Here is a 17661-nt window from a genome sequence, read left to right as displayed (position 1 = left end):
CAATTGCGAGAAGTTGTCAAATTCTGCGTAGCAATTGCGTGACTCATGCACAGACTCCTAATTGTGCGATGCGTGCAACGACCATCCCCCGCACAATCCTTGTAGCCGCCGCGCGAAGACTTCTAGTTGTGCTACCCATGCACGTATCGACAACTGGCGCACACACTACCCTCCTCAGCTGCCATGCGAATTGTGCACTAACTTATCTAGAGGCATGATGATAGGGACCTCGAGCCCCAAGCCCAAACGACCAACTAAGCCGTGGCCCGACATCTTTAATTGTTAGCTTATTATTTATTTGCTTGTCTAGCTATAGTATTTTTGGAACTGAAGAGCTAGGAAATTCCTGTGCGAGTATGTCAATATATTCAAAACCCTCGAAATCACCTGTCGTTGGGCACACAATCACTTCCTGCTTTTCATAACCCTCAACCCGCTATGCTAAAAAGGATTAGTACAGGAAAGTAGGGATCGAATCCCACAGAGATGGATGCGTAAGTAAACATGTAAAGAGACTTGGAAACTGTTTTTGGCTACTGCCACGCATTTTTGGAGTTGAGATTTAACTACTAGACTGGGGAAACAAAATGCTCTATCCTAACAGCTAGATCTAGGCAGGAATGACGGGACATGCATGATGAAAAACAAACGTACTCAAATTCTCCCAGAGCGGAAACAACTACTAGACCCGGTAAACGACTTCCTAAAATGCCTAGACAGAGGAAAAACAAAGCGTGGGGACCATTTCCCAAAATAGTAGGGTACGAATGAAAAGCTGTAGATTAACTAACTAAAGGCTTAATTAACAACGACTTCATCTTCTCAAAAACTTTGATCATGAAATGCAGAGGAACCACAAAGCAAAAACACAGAGCGAAACAGAGCAAACTAAATTAAACCGATTAATGCGATCAACTACTGAAACTAAAGCAGATCTACTATTACTAGACGAGGTAAACGAGAAAACATAAATTAAACATCAAAACCATGCAGATGTGAACAGATCCAAACACTGGATGCTTCATCCACTCCGGATCCAAGCCATCCACAACATACCAAATCAAATTCCATTTCCGATCACACAGATTTAACCAGATTCAACCGATCAACTACAATCTCCATACAATTCAACTCCAAACTTAGATCGATCACCAAAAAGCATCAAAAGTAAACGGAAAATGCAGCGATAACATGAAACAAAATCATAGCAGTAAATTCCCTAGCAAAAGAGTGCAATATCCAACGAAAGTTTAACAAAATATGACCGAGCTTCGAACAGCGAAGACTCGGGAAATTCAGAAATGTAAACTAAAAGCAGGAAATAGATTGTATCTTCGCCTCCCGTGGAGACGGTGTTACACAACTACCGATGAACCTTGAACCGTAAACCCCCAAATTGATTTCCCCAAGTGTGTGTGTGTGTAGAGAGTGAGAAAGCTAAGCTAAGAGCTAAAGGATGATGATTCTCCATGTAGGTCGCGTGCTCTTATTTATAAGGGATGGAGCTTCTAGACTCTTCCTTGTGCTTCCCATTCTGCCCTTGTCCAGAATTCTCCTCCGTCTAGTGAATTTGTTCCCTTTTTTGCTCGCTTCCTCTGCCAGGTTCCTTCTCCAGACGATTTCATCTTCTTCCTGGATCTGGCCTTTTCTCTACACATCTGGCTTACAAAACCTTGTCAGACCCGGGAAATTATAGAATTTAACCCCATAGCCGATGCATGAAATTACCCTTATCAGGAACACAAACCTTGCTCCTCAAGCAAGATTTCTACCGTATTTTAGCATAGGATTTATATAAATCTTTTCGGGTTTCCTTCTTGATTCTTTCCCGAATCGTAGAGTCGAATCAAGCAGGGTCCGAACTCTATAAATAAAGAGTCCATTAGAGAGTCAAAAAATCATTCAAGAACAAAGAAATAAAAATCTTTTCTTGAAACCCAAGTTTCGAAATGCTAGTTGACGCAACTAGGTTTCTTTATCGTTTTCTTCACAATTTTGTGTGCTCTAATCGCTCCGATAGGATTCAAATCCTATCACATGACCCGTGCAGTCGTGCGTTATCACGGACCACGTAATGTCTGAGCGACCTGCATGCACAGCCATGCGGGATCGCCCACACGACCTCGTAGCCTCCGCGCGACCTATGTGGCCAGGATTCACCCAATTAGGGCCAACTTCATATGTTTTGGAGTCCAAAGCCCATTCAACTTTCTTCCACCTACAAATACACACCATACATGTTTTAAGGACTTTTTTTCTACTTCAGAGAGAATATTAGCATGAGGCTGAGAATATGGATTTTTATCTGAAGTTAAGAACAAGAATCGGAAAAGATGGCCATCAACTTCCTTTCAAAAAAAATATAGTCCTCTTATGGTATTTTTATTTATTGATTTTATCACTTTGATCATCACGAGTGACTAGTTCTTTCAATTGCTCTTAGCTTGTAGTAGGGCTTGCAAAAAGCATGTCTTCCATTTATCAAATTCTTGAGTTATGCTATGCTAAATAAAATGAGTTGTAAGGATAATGTGATGTTTAACTATTTCAAAATTAGAGAGTTCGTAGTAGCACTTTTTTGATGGACTAGTAAGGATTGGAGGGAGTATTTTTTTAAATCCACCTATATGGAGTTTAACGTATGAATACATAAAAAATCAGGGTCGGCTTACCAAGCCGATGGATTAACACGGGCCAACGAGCTAAATCAACTCCCATGGTGAGGACCAGGATAAATCTCTTTATTGTAGAGAAATATAGCTACCAACGTAAATCAATTGCACTAGGAATTTTGGTTTCTAAAATCATTAACTTTCCCAAAAATATGCTATTTTCTCCATTAACTATAAAACGGTAAAAAAACCACAAATTTTGGAGAAGCATGTTATTTCCAGCCCGACTCAATTTTAAAATTTTACTGCAAAATACGTGTGCACACCAGAAATTTAAACCTTACAACGCTGTTTCCTACCTAGCTTTCTTGATAATTCTAAGAATTTGACTGACAAACAAATTGTAGTTTGAAGCTTTTAGGTTAGCTCTACGTATTTGAGGATTTGCTGATATACTATTTTGTTTCTTAAATATTTTAATTATAAACCTAGGGGTTTACATATCGTACACCAAGTGAAGAGAAGTAGAGACAACAAGGATTAACAATGCCATGGGAAAAACTAACCTCCGCTAAAGTTTGTGATTTTTCGTAAGACGTTTATATTTTATGGGAAATATTAAATTTTTAGAAAAGTTAATGGTGTATAGACTAAAATCCCATTTGTAGTATTCATAGCCCATTCCACGCTTAACCAAACTTCATTTTGAAACAAATAAACAAATAACAAGAAAACCATCTGAAATATTAGAGAAATGTAGCACTATTTTGCAATGTACAAGTTGTAGCCTCAATCTGGTTAAGACACTATACAGTAATAATAATAATAATAATAATAATAATAGGGAGTAATATATACACACTGCAAAACCGGAACAAAAATTTAGAGCCAAATGGTCTCTTGAGACTCAAGAACGCGTAGTTAGTAGTGAGGTTTGCACCACATTTCGAAGCCCGACACATAGGCTGGTCACGTGGCTCGAGTTAGGACAGGTTCAAGTCGAGAATCGAGGATTAAAATCCACCAAATGTAGCACCAGAAAGGAAGAACACCATCAGAAAAATGTTCTCAACTTTGTGCCAATCTTTATTGTATCGAGTCAGCAACGTCCTCTCTGAATCTGCAACAGAGCAACGTCATAGGAAGTTCAGATGACTGAGAGGAACGAATGCCTAACCTTGATGAGTGACTACAAATTTCAAGAAGAGCCATAAGTTTTAGATGTGGAAAGAAATGGTGCTAACCGCTCTCAATTATGCAGTTCCGGTGATGAGCCTCTCTCTTTGGTCGAATTTCTTGACCTTCACCAAGCCGATGAGGACCTTAAGGCTGAAGTAGGCGCAGATGATGTACGCGATGTTTGCAGGCATCTTATGACACGGAAATGAGCAGTGTTTATGCAATGTAGAATAAGATATGGGATTTTGAGTTAAGGAGACGCGTGTTAAGTTAACTTATTGGAGGCATACCTGGATTGAGTTGAGGTGAAGGATCGTAGCAAGGTTAACTAAGCTTCCTGCAGCAATCGCCTGCAAATAAGCGAGCAATGAGAATTCGATAGTTGGAGGAAAAATGAGCACATCTCCAAGTAATGATCTTTGAAAGGGTTGAATGTGAGAGGAAAATGAACTTACACTACCAATCGTGTTTTGAACAGTGGCAACACGTTGGAACGCCCTCTCGGACTCTAGGGTTCTTACTCGAAGCTTGAGGTCTCCTTGCTCCTACAGACACAACAACACGGATGCATGGAAGCTGTTTTCTTAGCAACTCGATTCAATTTTCATGATATGGTGCGTGTAGCTCACCAGCCGTTGGATTATTTCAGCGAGCTTCTCGACTCTATCAGCCTGCCTAAACAAATTGAAGACTGCACTGGACTGTCTATCCCATCTCTTCCGGAAGTCCTGAAAAATCACAGTGCAAGTTATAAATTATGCATTGCTTCGAACCAAATGAAACAAACCGTGTTCCAAACACTTGCCTTAACTACAACTTCCACACCAGCTTCGCGAAACTTCAGTAATTCTAGAGCATAGCTGCAACGTGCGAGTTACACACATTAGTTTCTTGATTATTGAGACTCACGGAGATTTCAAGAATCGAACTCACGGTTTGGCAATCTCAGTGATGTCAAATCGAGGGTCGAGTCCCTTGCCAATGCCATCCAGTACTGGTGCATGTACATTTCAGTAAGCACAATGGCTAGCTGCTATAGTCAGTTAAACATTTTGGGACAAAGCAACGTACCTGAAAAGGCTCTAACGACAAAGGTGAAAGTGGCAGGAAATCGGAAAGGCTGGTCTGCAGCAATGGCTAACAAATCTTCACCTGCGTACAAAGAAAAATGCATTGTGTTTTGAGAGGTTTCCTAACAATCCAAGTGTACACAAAAGATCGATGTTTCAGACAGAAATTAGCAGGGAACGAAAGCTAAGTATTGCACCGACACACCCAAAAACAAGAATGAAAACAATGTTTTAGAAGCAACATGGCATCAGAGGTCGATAGGTATGCCAAATTACCGATTGCAGCAAGGCGCTGCTTTTTCTTCTCGCTGGCTTCCTCTTTGCTCAGTGGCTTCTTGAATCCAAGCTCCTGTTTCGCCAATTCTCTTTCCTTTCTTTGTGCTACGAGGCGTTCTTCAAAGCTGCACAATTTCACTTCTCAGCTTAAGTCATACATCACAAAATCTTCATTTTTTTCTCTCTTTTGCACAGAACTTGCAAAAGGTTCGTGCTTTTAAACCTGTTGAGGAAGAACTGAGCCGTCCGTCTCACAGCTGTCATATCTCCCGTTGGGACTAGAACTCCCATTTGTACCATCGCTTGAAGAACCTTTTCGGGATCTTTCTCATAAACTCCATAAAAGACTTCAAGTAAGCCTTCTCTGATATTTCGGCTTATGCTACAAAGACGTAACACAATAATTACTACACAAAAAACAGTAAAATCAACCACATGAAGCAAGGGAAATGTACCTCCCCATCATTCCAAAATCATAGAAGATCAATCTTCCACCATTGAAATCATCCACAGCAATGTTTCCAGGATGCTGCATGGACTCGTATTGTTAGTCTAAAATGAGATAGTTTCGACATTACACAACGGATTCATTATCTCACAACAAATGACAGGATTAGGAAGGGTCGTTACAACCAAATCTCCACACATCATATCAGTGGAAAGACTGATTCTTAGTTACAAGTATTTAACTTAATTCGATACGTGTACAGTCAAGCCTACGAGAACCACTTACAGGATCAGCGTGGAAAAAGCCATGGGATAATATCTGCTCCAAGTAAGATTCAACTGCGTATCTGCCCAACCTACACATCATAAAAAACATAACAATCCGAAATCATACAAATTTTTGAAAATATGACTACTATTTCCGAAGTTGAAGAGCTATTTGGACAGAATAAACTTGAACAAACCTCTTTCGGTCCACCCCTAACTGGTCCAGGGCTTGTGTCCGGTTTATTTTGATTCCCGGCACGTACTCCATTGTCAGAACCTGCCGGACATTCCGACATTAGAAATCTAGTACATTTGTAGATGACTAAACTTCAACAATTTCAGAAGGTCACAATACCTGTGGAGTAGTGTATTCCCAATAAATACTAGGGACTTTGACATAGTCCATATCTTTGAAGTTTGTTGCAAACTGTTCAGCATTAGAAGCTTCTTTCGTGTAATCAATCTCCTGCAATTTTTAAGGAAATGTTCAATCAAACCAACAATTCTCATACAAATATGAGTTATGATCTCAAAGAAGCAACCATTGACCTGATATAACACATTTGCACATTCATCATAGATAGAGACCCAATCCCTTTTTGCACCATCAGACTTTGGATCGATCTTCTGAAGATATTCGGCTATAACCTTGAGATTTCAAAACGAGAAAATATCATATAAGAAAAAGTGACCATTATCAATTTTTATTGAAAAAAAGATAGAAGATAACAAAACTCAATAGAATGTTTTAGCTACCCTCAGATTTTTTAGGTCAATATCGAACAAATCTTTAAGTCCAGGTCTTTGTACTTTCACGACAAGCTCTTCTCCCTTGAGTCGAGCACGATGGACTTGTCCTGCTCATAAGCAAGGCAACCCGATCAATCATACATATGCGTATACTTTAGGCTAATGAAAATAATATTCAATCTAGAGATTCCAGGTGAATCAAGTATACCAAGACTTGCAGCAGCAATTGGCTCATGGTCAAATCTTTCGAATATATCATTGACAGGAGCCCCAAGTTCTTCCTCGACTATTGCTACTGCTGTTTCTGAAGGAAAAGGAGGAACTTGGTCCTGCAACACTTGGAATCTTAGTTTTTACTTTTTGTGAATTATAAAATGATTGCAAACGAACCGTATTTGTAGAAAGTAAGAAAACGCGAAGAGCTCAAGATGGCAAATTTTAGGACAGCACATAAAAGAACGTACTTGAAGCTCAGATAGTTGATCAACGTATTCTTGGGCGAGAATGTCTACTCTCGTGGAGAATTGTTGGCCGATCTTGATGAAGGTAGGACCAAGTCTCAAAATATTTTCTTTCAGCCACTTTGCAAGAACCTTTCGTCTCTGGACCCTTTTTTGCTCCGTCATTCCACCTGCGTGAATGCATTTTGCAAGATAAATCAACAAATGAAATAGGTGAAGAAAAAACAAAACTCGAAAACGGAAACTGCGACTTGAAGTATTTTCGTTTAATAGTGTGGTCAAATAGAGTGGCTAACCTTTATATGAAAACTTCTGATTGTTTAACCAAACCCTGAAGATAAAAGTGAGAACAAATCCCCAAATCTCGAGAGTCCTCTGAATCGTAGAATAGGTTTTAAATCGGCTCCAACGGCCACCAGGAGCAACAGACACCTGTATGAAGAACAAACAATCTTGAACATATAAATTCACCTATTGAGGACAATGCATATACTATCCACAACATTGTAAATAGTGTTTTAACCGAATAGCTAACTAAACCGATTTCCCTTAAACCATAGTTATTTTCATTCATGAATAGACACACTATTATCCAATCACACTTTACTGTTATACCATAAGATTACCATTAACCAATGACCAAAGCACATAAAACTTGAACTTCTTCATGCCAAAACACATCAAATCTATTCTATTCCATACAACTCTCATTTGAACTTCACAAGAATCACCGTCGGAAATCGCCCTCAACTAATACCTCAACTAACTCCATCTACCTCAGCTTAACTAGTACTCCTATCACACAATTTTCCAAAAACACGAGAAAGGACTCCATATAAGCATTATTATGTTTGCATTATAAAGAAAAAAAACGTAAAATTCAAGTCAATGCCATTAAAGTTTTCTGAAACACACGAAAGAAACAAGCCCGAATTCGACTAAGATTAAACTTGCAGCAAGCAAACTAATCAAATTAATACCTTTCAATCACAAGATTTGCAACATTACCAACTCAAATTGGCTCCAATTTTGGTATAATCAAAATTTACCACATATCAGAGCATAGTACAATACAAACACAACAAAATCTACCTCAACTTGATCGCCCCCGCCTTGCTTAAACCAGGCCTCCTCTTGCCCAATCTCCTCCACACTCTTCTTCTCACTAACCACCTCCTCCATTTCCACAGCTTCCAACACTGCATTTCCACTCCCAACACTCCCATTTCCATTCCCATTCACATATCCAGCTAAACTCCCATTCTCACTCTCAGATATCACACTCCCATTTCCATAGCTGCCAACTGAGCCATTTCTGCTACTGTAATTCCCATTAACACTACCGTTCAATTTTGCCGCCAATTCTCTGTCCCTCTCTTCAACAACAGAGTCTTCTCTCTGAATAGCTCTGATTCTTCCAAGAATCTTTGCATTGCTTCTGGGCCCGGCTCTAGAGAGCAAAAGCTTGAGTCTTTTTGTTGAGTTGTGAGGAGAGAGAAATATGAGCTCAGGTAAAGTAGAACTGAAAATTGAAAAAGTTGCCATTTTAAAAAACTGATTTCTTGATTCTCAGCAAACCCAGAAGCACATTCTCCAAAAAAAAATGATCTTGGGTAGGAAATTGAGAGGGTGGGAGTAAGAGATTTTTGCAGAGAATCAAGAACTGAAGTGGGCTTTGCTTATTTTTATCTTTTGAATTGATTATGGAGTTAATAAGATGAGAGGCTGAGAAAAGTGCGTGACCTGGAAAGAGAAAGATTTCCTCGAAATCTGATTGGCTGACGCAGTTCTCTTTGTTGTCCGTTTAGTGATGGCTCCATAGCCACAAGTGTTAGTTGTTTTTCGTTTCTATTGTGCAATTGTGCAAATTGTAAATTCCAGTTGTTTATGACCATAGACAATTCAATTTTGTCAAATAATGCGATGTAAATTCAACTTGTTTAGCTTACTCATTTTTCATATTTTAGTACTGTATTTTTCAAAATCATACCTTCTCATATGATTTCATAATTAGTTTTAAATTTTAATACTCCCTCCGTTCCAAGGAAGATGACATCTTCCTTGGATGGCACGGGAATTTATGACTCCTTCCTTGAATGGCACGAGAATTTATGCAACTTTATTTTGTGTGTGAAGTAGAGAGAGTAGAGTAAAAGAGATAATAAAATAGATAGAAAGGTGTTTCTATTTTTAGTAATGAGTAATTTTGGTTGAGACAAACCAAAAAGAAAAGTGGGTTATCTTCAATGAGACGGAGGGAGTAGTACTCAAAGTCAAAACCAATCCTATTTTTGGTTTTTGAGTAAAGAAATGCCTATATTTAGGTTTACCCTAAATCAAAACCAATTTCTTTTTCAAAATTTTATGAGTAAAAAAGCATAATATAGTAAATATTCTTTTAAACTTGAATTTACTTTAAATGGTTGGAATGAAATCATACCCTTTTGATGTGACATTTACCCTATAATGAATTTGCGTTTAATTTAAATGGTTGAAGATGCTATAAGAAGTAGTAACACATGAACTTTTTTATTTGTCAAAGTTAAATTTATGATAATTTATGGAGTCTCATGCAATTTTTTAAAGCTCCAATCTATTTTTTTAATGTTTTGAATCTATTTGATAAAATTAAATTTTTTGTAAATAAAAAATTACAATTTGGAAATAAATTTCAGCCGTTAACAAATTCAAGAATTTGCATAAACCCTAGATTATTGGGGCTGGGATGTGTTAAATAGCACAACAGCCCATACAGCAGGATTAAAATAATACGTAAATATTCAATTTATTTTATACGTACTATTTTTTTATTTGATTATCTGGTGTGGTCTAACAGCAGGATCCCCTCTAGATTATTGTGGATTTACTCCTCATTATTACGCTCAAGAAAGAGTAAACAAAATAAATATATAATCCAAAAAACTCTTGATTCGCGAAAGAAAATAAATGTATGAAAATGCATATAGAATTTATGCTTTAATTGTTGTAAAAAATAAACTCAGATTTTAGATAGGACTCAAATACAGTAATCAACCATTTCCTCATTTATTAATACAACAAACTGTACAAAAATCAAAATTAAATTCATTTATACAATTAACTTCTATTGATACAAATTCATTTATACAATCTATATGATGGAATAGCCATGAGGTGCTTATCTCTACTAGTCACTATTCCAAAGTGTTCTGTCATGTCCAAATCCCGAGGCTCGACACCATCGGGGAGCTCCCAATCGAAGCAATGCACCAATTGTGCCACGACCAGTTTGACCAACGTGAGCCCTAGCTGCTGTCCCGGACAGCTTCTTCTACCCGACCCGAAGGGTATGAGCTGAAAATGCTGCCCGAGGAGGTCAACATTTTCCCCAACAAACCTCTCAGGCACGAATTCATCAGGTTCGTGCCAGAAGTTAGGGTCTCTTCCAATAGTCCAGATGTTCACAAAGGTCCACGTTCCTTTGGGTATGTGAAACCCGTTGACCGTGCAATTTTCCATGGATTCGTGGACGAGTAGTCGGCCAGGTGGGTGGAGCCTCAGGGTTTCCTTGATAACCAAATCCAAGTATTCGAGTTTGTCTAGATGGGATTCGTCTACCATTTGGTCCAAGCTCACAATCCTCTCCAATTCGTTTTGAAGCTTCTTCGTCACTTTGGGGTGACGAATCAGCTCTGAGATCGCCCACTCCACCGTCGATAAGGTCGTATCCATTCCTCCTATAAGAATATCCTAAGCAACAAAGATTATCTCATCAAATTAAGATCAAAATGATGAATCCAAGTTGAAAGCATTCATATAGACATTATCACAAACAGGTTGAGAGCAAAACAAATACCAACAGAACAGCTTTGACATGGCGGCGATCGAATTCGAATCCGGCTTCTCCGGAGTCCATAACGGCTAGCATCGTGTCGACGAAGTCGTGATTGTGCGTCTTCTCCAGCTTTCGCTGAAGATGATCATCGATAATTTTATCCAGAAATGCATCGAAAATACTGCTCAATTTTTTCATCCGACGATCTAATCCCTGCACATCAAGCGCCGCTATGAAGGGGAAAAAATCCCCCAAATTGGGGATCGCAGCCACCTGCAGCGTCTCATCAATCACAGCTTTAAACCCTAATTTCTCATCCAAATCCCTATCCACATACTTCCGCCCAAACACCATCAAACAGTTCATATCCCCCAAAACACCGGAAACCCTGGCGGTGAGGTCCACAATTTCCCCTCTCTCCGCATCCCGCCGCAGCGATCCAACCATCTCCCCCATCCCCGCCCTCCTGATCGGCCGGAACTCGTTGATTTTGGCGCTGCTGAGCAATTCCACGGTGCACAATCGGCGCATGTTGCGCCAGTAGGCGCCGTAGGGGGCGAAGAGGATATTCCTCTGGTCGTATCCGATGTAGCGGGCGGCCTGGTGGTGAGTCCTGCCGGCGAAGGCGAGATCGTGCGTCTTGAGGACGAGCTCGGCGCCGGCGGCGGACGAGACGACGACGGCGGGGATGGTGCCGAGGCGGAGGAAGATGATCGGGCCGTGTTTGGCGGCGAGGCGGTGGAGATCGCGGGAGAGATTCTTCCCCAGCAGGTGGAGATGGCCTATCAGAGGCAGCGCGATCGGTCCAGGCGGCAGATCTGTCTTCCTCAGCAGATGTTGGAGGAAGGAGAGGAATAGTATGACGAAAGAGAGAGCTAACCAATACCAGGCCATAGATTTTTACTGTAAATATGTGTGGGTGTTTTGTTCAGTGAGTTGAAGGTAAGAGAGAGATATAAGTATTGATTTTTGCTGTATGATTTGAATAAAAAGACATTGAATAAATGCCATTGATTGGTATGGAATTGATATTGATTTATCAATTATTGTAGAGCCGCGCTATCAAACCGCTTCCATCTTCAATAGTTTTTTTATTTTAAGATCGAATGAACATTTTTTTTTTTACATTTTTTTATTTATTGTATGATATTGATTTAATAACAATAAACCCTTGAACATTTTTTTAAGTTTTTGGAAACTTTTTGTCCGACAATATCTCTAAGAAGAGTATTTTATTCTATTTATATTTTTAATCTCTCTCGCTTTCTCTCTTTTTTATTTCTCAAAGACTCAAACTTCCATATGATTTTGATCTCTCATATTGGAAGTTTGCTACTTCGATAAACTACCAAATTTCTCCATTTCAGATATAATTTCTCAGTCTCTGAAAATTACTCTCTCCATTGCCTCATACTTGAGGTGAAAATTTTTGGTATGGAATTTAAGAAATGAATATTGAATGTTTTAAATAAATAGACAAAAAAATAAGAAAGGAAAAAGGATAAAGAGAATAAGATAAAAAAATAAAATAAGAAAAGGTAAAATATGAAAAGAGAAAAAAATTACTATATATGGAAATGATTAAACTATGAGGGAACTTTCTAAAATGAAAAAATAAATCAAATATGAGGGAGCGAAGGAAGTATGAACATTTGAATCGACAAAGGTTTACAGTATATCTGGTAAACTAAAATAGAAGGAGATCAAGGGCAATTTGTTGTTTACCTATTCTAAGAGGCCGTGGAGGAGCTGTCGTGGTTGAGTTTTGAGAGGAAGTGGAGGCCCACATAACAGTATGATACGGCGGCAGAGGTGAGGGACGCGAGGAAGTTGTTGTCAGGGAAGTTGAAGGAGACGTTGGATCAAATTTTTGGGAAGGATGGGCCCACCAGACCCTAGGCCAAAGCTTATTGGACTGGCGAAGAGAGAGAGAGAGATTCTATTTATGAAACTGGTTTCTAGTTCAAATTTATTATAACATGAAACTGGTTTTCTTTTTTAGACGTGTTTTGGGAAAATACTAATAAATTTTTAAAGTGAAGAGAAAGTAAAGTAAGAGAGAATAAGATGTTATTTACTCGTAAATTCTTTAACCATTTATTATTAAATATAAAAACATGAACTTTGAGTTGTTATTTTTTCAAGATATAATTAATAGTCCAATATAATTAAAAAGAAATTACTTTTTTTGTTCCATTCAAGATGTCAACATTCTTGAAGGACACGATATTTTAGGTGGAGTAGTTGAGTATGATAAAGTGATGCACTTTTTATTAGCTCTAAATAAACCTGCAAGTATATAGAATAAATCTAGTACTATAGCTAATGGTTAGTACCGGATATCGAACACAAGAAAAACGATCACAGACTGACTATCTTTTACTAAGTTTCTTTCACTATTAGGAAGCACAAAAGATTTTGATTTTGAAAACTAAAAACTTGTAAAATAAAGTAAGTACATAAACAATTGCAGATAAAACATTGAGAAATAGCAGATGAGATAAGGGAATTCTAGGGATGTGCTATCACTGTTATGGTTTATTTAAGTTCCAAATACAACACCCTAGCACAGTTCATACTTTACTAGAACGAGTCACATAAATATTGCCCATGCAGCACAAAGTAGATCACATATACTAGGGTCGTCAATCATATATTTGTAACTCCCAAAAGCACCCAAGACTCTTATTGTTTTCGCTCTCAACTAAAAGTACCATTTTAAGGAAAAAATAATTATAGCGTCAACTAAGATCTTCTAACATGCAAATCCTCTCTCAATAATTTTGCAAGTCAATAAATAATCACAGAATGTGTCACTCTAACAAGAAACATTATCCACACTTAGAATTGAGTAAGTAATGAACAAAATGGATATTAAATAAATAAGAACTGTATAAACTAAACTCGTTACTAATACATCCCTAGAATATTATGAAATTAGGTACTCATAATGAAATTTACTAAACCCATAGTTTGTAGGGAAAACATAGAAAATATAAGTACTAAGAAATAAATCCCAAAGGTTGAATCTCGTAGCCTAGATCTTCTCTTGATTCCACGCTTCAAACTCTTTGAACGATGATGAATAGTGGAAGGAACTCTAAAATATTATGCTCTGGTGTAGTATGCAGTAAAAGGTTCCTTTGATGAAGCTTTAGGGGATATATAGCCTCCAAATCGTGTACAATGATATGGTAAATCATCAGCGTAATATGATTAAGTCTTGGAGAGAAAATATGGCAATTTATGTGTGCCGTGTTTTCCACAATGTTAAGCAGTCGCTGGCCAGCATTCCGTAGCTTTTGGATCCAAATCAACGGTCGTTGCGCACACTCCCGCGGTCGCTGGGCGTGTTCTCTTTTTCAGCTCAATTTTCTGAAGCGGACCGCTACACGGACAGTGGTCGTTGGCGGTCATCGGTCACTGGCTGGCTCGAAAGCTCCAGACTTCCAACTTTGACTTTTCGCTATCTTTATAGGCTCACAAAACACGTCAAAATACAAAAATAGATAAAATATGTAAATAATGCACATGTAATGCAACTTTGACTGTCAAACAGTCAAAACATACCAAATAATGGCTTTAAAATAGTGCAAAATCCGAGCATATCATAAAGTTGAGTGAAAAATGTGATTGAATATTTCAATGAGAAGAGAGAAGAACGATGAATTATTTCCATATATGGAAAGTAGACATCTTGGTTAGGATAAATAAAAAAGGAAAAGTGGATATTTTAAATGAGAGGGAGAGAGTATTATTAAAAATCTAAACATTACAATTGAGAAAATGCTAAATTAGAGTTATTTAAAAAATACTAATATTTTTTATTCAATTTGTTCACTAGGGAAAAGAATATAATCTCATAATTCATATATTTAAAATTAAAAAAAAAAGTCCATGGAGAAAAAAAAAACTGAAAGTTCTTATATTTGCATGCTAATATCATGTAATATTAAATCTATATCTGTACTAATATAAAAGTCGAGTTTTGGGCATAGTTTTGAATATTTATTAATTTTGGGTATTATTGCAATTAATCTAAATTTAATTTTAGATGCAAATTTTAAGACGACAGTTTCGCATGTATTACAAAAAATTAATTTTTCCCAATATGCGTTTAGGAATTTGACCACCTTAATTGTCCTTGAACGTTACAAATTTTTCAAACTTAAATTGAATCAACCGTGCATGTCTTTTTTGCAAATATTTGCATGGAGTAATTATTAAATCAATGTGATGTCGTTGCACAGTTGAAATTAATATTAGTTAATGCTTATAATGCCTAATTATTGCCCCGCTTTGCTTCATATGTATATTTAAATATTGAGTCCTCATTTTCAACCTCCAATTTTATGGTCATTTTCTTTCAAGTTTTCTCTTTTGTTCTTTTCTTATTTGTTTATGCTTTCTAATTAGGTTTATTCGTGTTTATGTCTTCTTTTAGAGTTCAGGGATTCTGCTTTGAATACAATTGATATGTCATTGGAAGAAAAAAGAGAGCAACAAAAGGATGGAGTTTTGCATGGCAGCAGTCTTTGTATTTTTTAAAGGTATTATTTTTTCTATTATCTAAATTTTATTTTGTTATCCTTTGAATGTGCAAGGCTTAATGCAAATAAGCAAGCACTCCATGTCGACAATAATGAAAAATGAGCGTTTAACGGCAAGGTCTTGCAAGGTCAGTAGTTGGGATAACAACACAAATAGGATTTGTTCAATGTTCATCCATGATGTCGATATGATGCTCATATCTTATTGTGTTTCCGTTTCTTATCAATACTTTATATGTTTGGAAATCTTTTATAACCATCATTACTTGTGAATTCAGGCATAATCTTATTTAAGCGTGAAGTAGAAGATGGAGGCGCTACAAGCGTGGAGAAGAGGAAGCTATCATTTTTCTTTTAACTTGATTGACTCTTTTAAATAGAAATAGGTCAATTTGGTAGTTAACTTAGTTCAGTTAGTGGGTTTCAATATAAATTAGCGCAATTTATTTAATTCAATCTATATTTGTATTACTGTATTCGGCTAAATTATTTAATGCTAAGAAATTATGTAGAAGGTTTTAGTTCTTAGGATTTTGGGTTTCCATAATTTTCTTTATAGATTTTGGTTTTGAATTTTAGCATATGGAATTGGATTTCCATTTATAATATTTTGAAAAAATAGGGAATTAGATGCAATAAAAGGTAATATTACTTTTAAATATTACTATATATTAAAATCACATAATTTACATAAATAAATAGAGTTAAATTATTTAATAAATATCTTTCAAGTTTCAATGTATTTCTGTGTGACGTATAAAGAGTACATATTACTATATGGATATCTTATTTAAACATATGAAATATATCAAAAAAAATGTTGGAGCAATATAGAAAAATTAAGAAAATAGGTATGCAATATAAATATAGAATGACCTCTACTGATAAATTGAGTATATGAATTTATGAAATTTAAATTCTTAATTTTATGTAATTAATATACAAATTTTAATTTAATTTAATTAATTTTAGGTTTATTACTCATACACAATATTTGTGTGTTATATAATGAAGAATTTCTTAAATTTATTACTATTTTTTTGTATAAGAATAAATTATTCTTGCATACATATTTATTTATATTAATTTCTTTATAGCATGTAGGTATTGCTTAAATTTTTTAAGATTTAGACAAATATATAAATTTATAATCCGTGCATAGCACGAGTGTTACACTAGTATATATAAAATGCGAGTTTGGTCTTCTTTTGAAATTCTTATAAATTTTGTCATTATTCTAGAATATTTATAAATTATAGAATTAATTTGAATATTTATAAAATAATTAAGTCATTGTATACGCAATGATAAAATCATATACGGTAGTTACATCTTAAGTGTAGCCGTTAATTTGTTCTTTATAAATAAGAATTATTAATTGATTAATGAACCTATATAAATTTTAGAGTTATTATATTGAAAGGTCAACTAATTAAATGCTAGGTCTTGTCGACTTTAATATATAAAAATAAAACGCTTCTTATTCAATAAACTTAGATTACGTTTATCAATTATCACTATAGCTCTTCATAAGTAAAAAACAAACAAAAATGAATGTAATCATGCAAATTATTAATTTGTAACAACTCACGTTTATGATTCATTTTCAATAATTTATATATCTATAAATATGTATCAATTGCAAGATGCTATTTCATTTTTCAATTTCTCTCTTCACTTCATCACAACTTTCCGCTAAAATAAAAATTTGTTCACATAATGAAATTTCTTTAACGATCTACGGTCAGTAATTTTAGAGCGGTGCGTGCGCGTTTATAAATTCATTAAACCTGGACAAACCAATGTAATCTTCTTGGAGTGTGTGTTCCACGATCGGATGGTATACATATCGTTGCTTAGCTTATTACTCCCTCCGTTCCATAGTAATGGAGGCGAAACTTTTCGGCACGGAGATTAAGAAAAATTGTGTTAGGTGAGTTAAAGGTGTCTCCGGCGGCGCCCCTCCCACTCGCCCCTCCCATGCCACGTCAGCACTAGCCCCTCCCATTCCACTGCCACATCACTAGCCCTTCCCACTGCACTAGCCCTTCCCACTCGCCCCTCCCACTAGCCCTTCCCACAATTAAATTAATTCACAATTAAAATTTAAATTCACAGAAATAAAATTCGACACGAATACGAACGGGAAATATGAAAATTACATTAAAAAACAAAATTACATAATTAAAAAAAATTACATAATTTAAAAAAAACATAGTTTAAAAATAAAATTAC

General features: G+C 36.4%; 2 protein-coding genes across 2 annotated transcripts; both read right to left on the bottom strand.

The window, feature by feature from the left end:
• Positions 1 to 3335: 3335 nt before the first annotated feature.
• Positions 3336 to 8748, bottom strand: LOC125210633 (protein ACTIVITY OF BC1 COMPLEX KINASE 8, chloroplastic). Its single transcript, XM_048110176.2, has 20 exons — positions 8155 to 8748; positions 7359 to 7494; positions 7066 to 7232; positions 6810 to 6930; positions 6608 to 6708; positions 6401 to 6499; positions 6207 to 6317; positions 6049 to 6128; positions 5871 to 5940; positions 5593 to 5666; positions 5361 to 5519; positions 5138 to 5262; positions 4863 to 4943; positions 4725 to 4785; positions 4597 to 4651; positions 4421 to 4519; positions 4247 to 4336; positions 4082 to 4141; positions 3857 to 3982; positions 3336 to 3732 (listed from the first exon to the last, which is right to left on the bottom strand). Exons 1-19 carry the CDS (start codon positions 8605 to 8607, stop codon positions 3866 to 3868), a joined length of 2259 nt encoding a protein of 752 aa, XP_047966133.1. The 5' UTR covers positions 8608 to 8748; the 3' UTR covers positions 3336 to 3732; positions 3857 to 3865.
• Positions 8749 to 10083: 1335 nt separating this feature from the next.
• Positions 10084 to 11868, bottom strand: LOC125211606 (cytochrome P450 71AU50-like). Its single transcript, XM_048111476.2, has 2 exons — positions 10898 to 11868; positions 10084 to 10791 (listed from the first exon to the last, which is right to left on the bottom strand). Exons 1-2 carry the CDS (start codon positions 11768 to 11770, stop codon positions 10180 to 10182), a joined length of 1485 nt encoding a protein of 494 aa, XP_047967433.1. The 5' UTR covers positions 11771 to 11868; the 3' UTR covers positions 10084 to 10179.
• Positions 11869 to 17661: the final 5793 nt, after the last annotated feature.

The sequence above is a fragment of the Salvia hispanica genome, chromosome 3 (genome assembly GCF_029641045.1).
Source record: "Salvia hispanica isolate PSC_SH4W2 chromosome 3, Shi_PSC_v1, whole genome shotgun sequence".
Classification (NCBI taxonomy): domain Eukaryota; kingdom Viridiplantae; phylum Streptophyta; class Magnoliopsida; order Lamiales; family Lamiaceae; genus Salvia; species Salvia hispanica.
The sequence above is the reverse complement of the archived record's forward strand: the minus strand, read 5'-3'. Positions and strand labels throughout refer to the sequence as shown.

What these genes read in the sequence shown, in the direction of transcription:
- LOC125211606 (XM_048111476.2), bottom strand. Translation starts at nt 11,770, where the DNA reads ATGGCCTGGTATTGGTTAGCTCTCTCTTTCGTCATACTATTCCTCTCC. An exon ending in ATGTCAAAGCTGTTCTGTTG is followed by an intron (nt 10,792 to 10,897) that starts GTATTTGTTTTG and finishes TTTGTTGCTTAG; the next exon opens with GATATTCTTATAGGAGGAAT.
- LOC125210633 (XM_048110176.2), bottom strand. Translation starts at nt 8,607, where the DNA reads ATGGCAACTTTTTCAATTTTCAGTTCTACTTTACCTGAGCTCATATTT. An exon ending in GGGAATACACTACTCCACAG is followed by an intron (nt 6,129 to 6,206) that starts GTATTGTGACCT and finishes AATGTCCGGCAG; the next exon opens with GTTCTGACAATGGAGTACGT. An exon ending in GTGTGGAAGTTGTAGTTAAG is followed by an intron (nt 4,520 to 4,596) that starts GCAAGTGTTTGG and finishes GTGATTTTTCAG; the next exon opens with GACTTCCGGAAGAGATGGGA.